Here is an 8,938-nt window from a genome sequence, read left to right on the forward strand (position 1 = left end):
CTCTACTAAAAATAGAAAAATTAGCCGGGCATGGTGGCGTGCACCTGTGGTCCCAGCTATTCAGGAGGCTGAGGTGGGAGGATCATCTGAGCCCAGAAGGCAAAGGTTGCAGTGAGCCAAGTTTGCATCACTGTACTCCAACCTGGATGTCAGACTTAGACCCTGTCTCAAAAAGAAAAAGAAAAAACATATATTGGCTGTAGCTTCTCTGCTTCCCTATGCTAGCTCTTTACTTGTGTAGCTCTGTTCTGGTTAGCAGGCTGCCAAGATCCACAGTATCTCAAACAGACTGGCTTACCTCATGTCAGTTAACAGGAGGCAAACTGGGCAGTAGCCAAGGAAAACAGAGCCCATTCCTCATCTCTAACTAGAGGGAAAGGAAATTAAACTAGGAACTCTTTGAAAAAAATCCTGAATCTCAGAAACTCAAAACAAAACAAAACAAAAAACAGCTTAGGAGAAAACTTGGACCCAAGAAATAGAATCAGCAACTTCTACCGGGTGCACTGGCACATGTCTGTAATCCCAGCACTTTGGGAGGCCACGGCGGGTGTATCATGAGGTTAGGAGTTCGAGACCAGCCTGGCCAACATGGTGAAACCCTGTCTCTACTAAAAAATACAAAAATTAGCCGGGTGTGGTGGCACATGCCTGTAATCCCAGCTACTCAGGAGTCTGAGGCAGAAGAATTGCCTGAACCCAGGAGGCGAGGTTGCAGTGAGCCGAGATTATGCCACTGCACTCCAGTCTGGGTAACAGAGCAAGCAAGACTCTGTCTCAGGGAAAGGAAAAAAAAAAGAATCAGCAACTTCTAAGTATTCCAAAGTCCACTTCTTGAAGTGACTATATCTTACTCACCTGCTGCGAGTCTGCTGCTGTGCCAGGCTCAATTTTTTTCACTGTCTTCTCTAGTTCAGCCATCATCACACGGAAGAAAACAACAAAAGTGTGCCTAGAAGACGAGAAAAGCATGCATGCCTACGCCATGATGTACTGCTAAGAACTACTTGGGAAGAATCAGGAACCAAAAGTATCTTCCTTCCCTACCTCTCTAAATGTCCTTTCACTAGGGTCCTTAGGAAGAGGATGGGGGAGTGGAAAGGACTCAGTAATAGGGACTCAGTAATAGGTCCAAGAAGATTGCCTGTCAAACAATGGAATTAACTTTATGAAAGGATGTGGTATGGTAGTATGGAAAAAGCAGTGAAGTAACAGTGAGAAGATCTGAGTTTGAGTCCTGGTTCTATGTTTATTTTATTGCACGTGTAAGCTTGAGAATTTCCCTAGCTCTCATTTTTCTCAACAGTAAAATAGGGGCAATGATACCAAAGACCTCACAGAATTATCAAAAGGATCAAACGAGATAAAGTAAAAGTGCTTTATAAACTGAAAAGACTACAAACGTTAAGATAACTATTGATATTCTGAGACACAAACCCATTAAGTGAGACATACATGTCAGCACCCTGTTCTTAAGATGGCTAAAATATCTCAGCTGGGCACAATGGCTCACGCCTGTAATCCCAGCACTTTGGGAGGCCGAGGCAGGCAGATCACCTGAGGTCGGGTTCAAGACTAGCCTGGCCAACATGGTGAAACCCAATCTCCACTAAAAATACAAAAATTAGCCGGGTGTGGTGGTGGGTGACTATAATCCCAGTTACTTGAAAGGCTGGGGTAGGAGAATCGCTTGAACTCAGGAGGCAGAGGTTGCAGTGAACTGAGATTGCGCCACTGCACTCCAGCCTGGGTGGCAAGTTTTCTCAAAAACAAAACAATACAAAACAAAAACCACCAGGGTCCTCTCAAATGTATTAGCTGAGAGCCCTTAAAAGGAATCCATAGCAAACTCTCTTTATTGAATGAATGAATATATCTACTGTCTATATCAGAATTAGATGAGGAGGAGCAAAGCAGTTGTGTGGAAGCTACATACATTGGACAGTGTGATGATGATTCTTTTTTTTGAGATGGAGTTTCGCTCTTGGTGCTCAGGCTGGAGTGCAGTGGCGCAATCCCGGCTCACTGTAACCTCTGCCTCCCAGGTTCAAACGATTCTCCTGCCTCAGCCTTGTAAGTAGCTGGGATTACACGCCCAGCTAATTTTTGTATTTTTAGTAGGGACGGAGTTTCACTGTGTTGGCCAGGTGGGTCTCAAACTCCTGACCTCAAGGTAATCCGCCTGCCTCAGCCTCCCAAAGTGCTGGGATTACAGGGGTGAGCCACCGCGCCCAGCCTGATGATGATTCTATCTTAAGGGAAAAACTGGAGGAAAGAACTCCCTTACCTGGTCAGTGTAGGGAATGTGGAGGAAGACACATCTTTAGGAGAGTTGATCAGTTCTGGGACACCAACACCAGCAATCTCCTCTATGGCCTTCAGAATGCTATCTGTGTGCTCCAGGTAGATACTGCATTGAGAGTCAAATATTTGACCCACTGATTAACAAAGTAGAATACAATGCAGATTCCTCAAATTCCTCTATGATCTGAATTAACAATAAGCAGTTAGCTGACAGCATAAAACAGAACCAGAGGATCTTAAGATCCACATGTTCCAAATTGTGTTCATTTTTAACCTACTTCATTGTTTTCAAATTCCCACTAAAAAGGTCATTTGTCCAGTCTCTGACAAAAAACAGTAGCAAAATAGAAAATGGCTATTTGGCTCATTGGAAGAAACCAAACATCTCACCAGAGCAAAGCATGGAGCTGGTCATTAGAGATGCTGCTCTTCTCTTTATCCCCACTTGGCCATACCCGACAGAGGAATTGTCTGGCAAGGGAAGCTGTTAGAAAAGAAGACAAAGGAATCTTACATATGGGAAGTTGACCTCATTCTTGCTTTTCAGGCTTTTGAGGATATCGATCAAAAGGATTATTAGTTTACATTTACTAAGACGTTCCCGGTCTAACAGGGAACTTACAAAAAGCTGTCATGTTCCTGAACCACTGGCCCTTTTGCCAGACATAAACTCATTTGTCTAAGGCTCAACACGTCCCACCCCAACCCCATACTGAAACACACAAACATGCAAACATGAACATAAATACAGACACACAGAGAAAAGGAATGCTGCTGGGCAGTGGGAAGGCCAATCTTGTTCCTCCTGAGCTGGCCAATAGCAGTGGTCACCTCCAAGATTCAGACCAAACCTTCCCCTTTTAATCAATAGGGAAAAATAAAGGTTTGTTTTGCATTTTTATCTTACTTTCTGATGTGCTGCAAACTAGGATGAGCTGCATTCTAAGAGCTATAACAAAAGACAGTTAAAGAAAGAAGCCAGGGCTGGGCACAGTGGCTCACGCCTGTAATCCCAGCACTTTGGGAGGCCGAGGCAGGCAGATCACGAGGTCAGGAGTTTGAGACCAGCCCGACCAACTTGGTGAAACCCCATCTCTACTAAAAATACAAAAATTGGCCAGGCATGGTGGTGCATGCCTGTAATCCCAGCTACCTGAAAGGCTGAGGCAGAAGAATTGCTTGAACCTCAGAGGTGGAGGGTTGCAGTGAGCCAAGATCGCACCATTGTACTCCAGCCTGGGTGACAGAGCTAGACTCCATCTCAAAAAAAAAAAAAAAGAAAAGAAAAGAAAAGAAAAGAAAAAGGCCAGGGAAGAGGCTAGTATTTCTTTTACACTTGACCCTGACTTCTCCTTTATCTCCTACTTTATTAACCTCATAGTTTGTGTAGTTTTGTCAAATGTCTCAGATAATTTTTTTTTTTTTTTTTTGAAAAGGAAGAACATGATTAAACTTAAGCCAAAGAGAAAACTAAGCAATTTTAGCAGAAATCAGTCAAGTTGTTCTGGGAAAATGACCTTCTTGGTATAGCAAGAGGGCCTGTCTGAGGTTATGTGGGGATTTACATGTAAAAATGTCCTGAGAAGCCCCAAGTTTACAAGTGTGAGATATTAGTCCTATTCATTTAAAAAAAAAAAAAAGGATCTGGGGCCCATCACCAATTTTTTCTTTGTTCTGAGTAGAAGCTGTCGATTTCTCCAAAATAACCATCAAAAGTCTGATGAGATAAAGAGCACACTGGAAACTGGGAATGCTTTGATGGAAATTCTGCAAGTAATGGAAGCTCTGGCTGTAAGAAGACAAGAAAAACAAACAAATGCAATAATATCCTATGTATTACAGATATATTTAAATCCACATGACGTGCCCAAGTCCCTTTAAGTGTTTGATGGCCTAATCAGAATCCTCCTTATTTTCAGGTGCTTTAGTAGCAACCCTCTTCAAGCATCTCGGTAGAAAACCATACCTTTGTATGGAAAAAGCCAGGGCAGAAGACAGCCCCATGGATGGAATGTTGGCCTTGAAGGGGTCATGTATGCTGAGAAACCCAAGCACCACGCTAATATGCACAACCCTAGATAAATTATCTGCTCTTTAAAGCCTTAGGCAATACACTGAAAATAATTTTTAAAATCTGGGTTCACAGGCCGGCCATGGTGGCTCATGCCTGTAATCCTAGCACTTTGGTAGGCTGAGACAGGCAGATCACCTGAGCTCAGGAATTAGAGACCAGCCTGGCCACATGGCGAAAATATCTCTACAAAAATACAAAAATTAGCAGGGTGTGGCAGCATGCGCATGTAATCCCAGCTACTTGGAAGGCTGAGGCAGGACAAGCTCTTGAGCCCGGAAGGCGGAGGTTGCAGTGAGCCGAGATCACTCCAGCCTGGGTGACAAAGTGAGACTCTCTCTCTCAAAAAAAAAAAATAAATAAATAAAAATAAATAAAAGAAGAAATAAGGTCCTGACCTATAGACAGGGATGATAAGCACTGACTGCTGACCCAGTGATGGTCTAGGTTATCAAGGGAAGTCAGAGAAAGACCAAGTCAAATCTGACTGAAGGGGGAGGGGGCTGAAAAGCCATGCCCCTGAGATCATCTCACCTCCCTTGTCCACTGCCTACCCCTCAGCCACGTAAGGTCTTCCTACAAGACAAGGGGAAAGAAGCAGGTTATCAGTGATAACTAGCTGCTGCCTAATTACCCAACCCTGCTGGGAGACAGTAGGTCCCTGGATAATCAAGAGTTGATTACAGATGGTCAATGTTTTCATCATTATTACTTGAAAAGGCTGTGTTTATGGGCTGATACATTCATGAAGATTTAGCATGATTATTCAAGGCTTCTAATACTTCAGGATTTATCAGAATATATAGATGAGAACGCTCATATATGAGGAGAGTAGCTGAAAATAATTTCCTTTACAACTACTGAAAGACACCCAGGTATTTTCAAGAAAGTTGCCAATCCTGTTCCTAGGAGTTTCTTGGGACAACAATCTTGGCTATGTAGTCTGACTCACCTGAGCAGTTCCTCCAACGGCTGGCTGTGTTCTCCCTGTTTCAGTCGGCTACTAAGGACATGGAGGGCTGAATACAGTAAATTCTGATTTTCAGGTTGAGAAAATCCACTCCTAAGGAAGTCAAGGTAAGAGGGGTTAGCTTAGTTTCTGGAAAACTACTTGGATAATATTTAAGGATCCTGGCCTCCAGTCTATACCATCAATAGTTTAACAGTTTGAAAAAACAATTGAGAGGTCAGGCGTGGTGGCTCATGCCTGTAATTCCAGCACTTTGGGAGGCCAAGGCGGGCGAATCACGAGGTCAACAGATGGAGACCATCTTGGCCAACATGGTGAAATCCCGTCTCTACTGAAAATACAAAAATTAGCTGGGCGTGGTGGTGGGCGCCCGTAGCCTCAGCTACTCAGGAGGCTAAGGCAGGAGAATCGCTGGAACCAGGGAGGTAGAGGTTGCAGTGAGCCGAGATTGTGCCACTGCACTCCAGCCTGGTGACAGAGTGAGACTCCATCTCAAAAAAAAAAAAAAAAAGAAAAAAGAATTGAAATGGAAAGTACTGAAGTACCAAATTCAATCACAGCTCTAAGTATCAGAGTAGAAATTGAAATACATCCAAAGTAATCTTTCCTGAAGTCTTCACAGGTTTCTTTTCTTCTTTCTTGTCACAGGTGTGAGCCACCACGCCTGGCCCATAGGTTTATTTTCAAGGGCAAAAAGCTCTCCTTCATTCCCTACATTTTAGAGATAGGTAGTCTTCTTCAAAAATATAGGAATAATTTTGTCCAACTGCTAAATCAATGTCCAGCCCATAGTGGTACTTACCCATTCTCCTACATTAACCAGTCAAGTCTTGACATTTCTATCTTTGGATTACCTTTCATATTGTCCCTTCCTTTCCAAGCCCAGACCATCATTTTGGCCAGGCCCCTATCAATACATGTGTAGATCATAGTGACACATGTATTTTTGAGTGTTCTTTTTGCATCCCTTTTCAATCTGTCCTGCACTCTGCTGCCAGATGGGTTTTCCTAAACCACTGCTTTCATTGCATCATGGCTATGATCATAAAACTCCAAAATGGCTTCCCTGGACAACATTTAAATTATTCTGCCTGACTTTTGACGCCCAGCACAATCTGACTTCCTAGATCTTCTCTAGAAGCATTTTCCCGACCACCAGTGATAGTAATTCTTCTTTTCAACAAATGTATTCTGAGGGCCTATTAGGTGTCAGGTTTTATGTCTACCATAGCTTCAATGAGATATAATTGATGTACAGCAAACTTCATGTATTTAAAATGTTGAATTTGGGCCAGGTATGGTGGCTCACGCCTCTAATGCCAGCACTTTGGGAGGCTGAGGCAGGTGGATCACTTGAACTCAGGGGTTCGAGACCAGCCTGGGGGCAACATGGCGAAACCCTGTCTCTACCAAAGAAAAACAAACAAACAAAAAAAAGCAAAAATTAGCTGGGTATGGTGGTACATGCCTGCAGTCCCAACTGCTTGAGAGGCTGAGGTGGGAGGATTTATAAGCCTGGAAGGCAGAGGTTGCAGTGAGCTGCGATTGCGTCACTGCACTCCAGCCTGGGCAACAGAGCAAGACCTTGTCTCAGGAAAAAAAAAAGGCCGGGTGCGGTGGCTCACACCTGTAATCCCAGCACTTTGGGAGGGTAGATCATGAGGTCAGGAGTTCAAGATCAGCCTGGCCAAGATGGTGAAACCCCGTCTCTACTAAAAATACAAAAATTAGCCAGGCACAGTGGCAGTCGCCTGTATTCTCAGCTATTCAGGAGGCTGAGGCAGGAGAATCACTTGAACCTGGGTTGCAGAGGTTACAGTGAGCCGAGATTGCGCCACTGCACTCTAGCCTGGGCGACAGAGTAAGACTCCGTCTCTCACACACACACACACACACACACATGCACACACGCACGCACGCACACAAACATGGGAAACAAGTTTAGAATATACTATGTAAAACCACAGGCTAAATTGCTAAAAATATTCCTGTACCAGACCCTGGTGGATATATGCTTTCATTTCCCTTGGTTAAATACCTAAAGACGGAATGGCTGAGTCACATGGTAGGTACACGTCTAGCTTTTTAAGAAACTACCAAACTATTTCTCAATATGGATGTACTATTGTAAAGTCCCCCTAGAAGCATGTGAGAGCTCGTTGCTCCACATTCTCACCAACACTTGGCATGCTAAGTCTTTTTAATGTAGCTATGCTAGTGAGTGTGTTGTGCTATCTCATTGTGCTTTTAATTTGCATTTCCTTAAGAAGTAATAAATAAACATCTTTTCATGTATTTATTCTAATTATTATTTTTATAATTTTTAGAGATGGTTTATTTTCTGTGTTAACTTCGCTGGGCCATTGTGCCCAGATTTTTTTTTTTTTTTTTTTTGAGACAAGGTCTGGTTCTGTTGCCCAGATTGGAGTGTAGTGTTGCAATCTTAGCTCACTACAACCTCTGCCTCACAGGCTCAAGCCATCCTGTCACCTCAGCCTCCTGAGTAGCTGGGACTACAGATGCATGCCACCATGCCCAGATAATTTTTGTATTTTTTGTAGAGATAGGGTTTTGCCGTGCTGCCCAGGCTGGTCTCGAACTCCTAAGCTCAAGTTATCCACCCACTTTGGCCTCCCAAACTGTTGGGATTACAGGCATAAACCACAATGTCAGGTCCCTTTCACACGTGCCATCTATAAGTCTCCTCGAAAAATTTTTCAAATTTTTTGTCAGGCACTGCTTTTAAGTACTGAGGATATTAAAATGACAGACATCTGCCTTCATGGAGCTCAGAGTCTAGCAGAAAAGACTGCTGAACAAGTAATTATAATAAAATGAGATTAAGTTTTATCACGAACGGATACCAGAGTGTTAGAAGAGAACTGGGGGTTAGAGAGGCAGGATGGATGCTTAAGTCCAGATCTCAAGAGATGTGATGAGTCAGAAAAAGTTGGGGATCAAGAAGAGTGGGGGTCCTGGCAGGAGAATGAACATGTGCAAAGTCTCCCACATAAAAGCTATATGGGGTGCTGAAATTAACTCAGTGAGGCTGGAGGCAGAGTATAATATAATAAATGGAATAGCAGGAGTCAGAAGAAGACCTAGAGGCTAGGTAAGAGAGTTTTAACTCAAGAAAAATCTAAGAGCAATCAGAAATCCAAATTGGGATAGGATCAAATTGGGTTTATGTTAGGAAGATCACTCTTACTGCCATGTGAAGAATGGACTGAGAGAGGCCAAGTGTGAACCTAGCCCAGTCCAGGTTGAGAGATAATGGGAGTTTGGAAGCAGTGGAGAAACAGGGACAGATGGCTATCTGGATGTTATTTATAATAGAAAATAAAATCAACAGGATTTGGCAATCAGATGTGGGAAAAAGACGGTGGAGAGCAGAGGGAGGGACAAAGAATAACTCCTGGTTTCTGGTTCAGGCAATTGGTGGTACCATGTACTAAGCCAGACAAAGCTGAAGGAGCGTGCTAGGGATGACACATTCCATTTTGGATGTGGAGTCTGAGGTGTCAATGACACATCTAAGGAGGTGTTGAGTAGGCAGTTGGATATAAATGCCTATAGCTCAGAAAATGAATTTT

General features: G+C 43.3%; 2 protein-coding genes across 2 annotated transcripts in view; one reads left to right on the forward strand and one right to left on the reverse strand.

The window, feature by feature from the left end:
* Window positions 1-8,938, forward strand: part of FANCD2OS (FANCD2 opposite strand) — a 33,428-nt gene that overhangs the window by 23,498 nt on the left and 992 nt on the right. The window lies entirely within an intron of this gene.
* Window positions 1-8,938, reverse strand: part of FANCD2 (Fanconi anemia, complementation group D2) — a gene marked incomplete at its 5' end in the record, with an annotated part of 33,318 nt that overhangs the window by 10,038 nt on the left and 14,342 nt on the right. The window contains 5 exons of the mRNA XM_011994149.1: window positions 859-952; window positions 2,288-2,410; window positions 2,695-2,788; window positions 3,963-4,093; window positions 5,328-5,438. Coding sequence (XP_011849539.1) covers window positions 859-952; window positions 2,288-2,410; window positions 2,695-2,788; window positions 3,963-4,093; window positions 5,328-5,438 — 553 coding nt within the window. The remainder of the gene's footprint in view (window positions 1-858; window positions 953-2,287; window positions 2,411-2,694; window positions 2,789-3,962; window positions 4,094-5,327; window positions 5,439-8,938) is intronic.

Source organism: Mandrillus leucophaeus, unplaced genomic scaffold, assembly GCF_000951045.1.
Source record: "Mandrillus leucophaeus isolate KB7577 unplaced genomic scaffold, Mleu.le_1.0 Scaffold442, whole genome shotgun sequence".
Taxonomy (NCBI): domain Eukaryota; kingdom Metazoa; phylum Chordata; class Mammalia; order Primates; family Cercopithecidae; genus Mandrillus; species Mandrillus leucophaeus.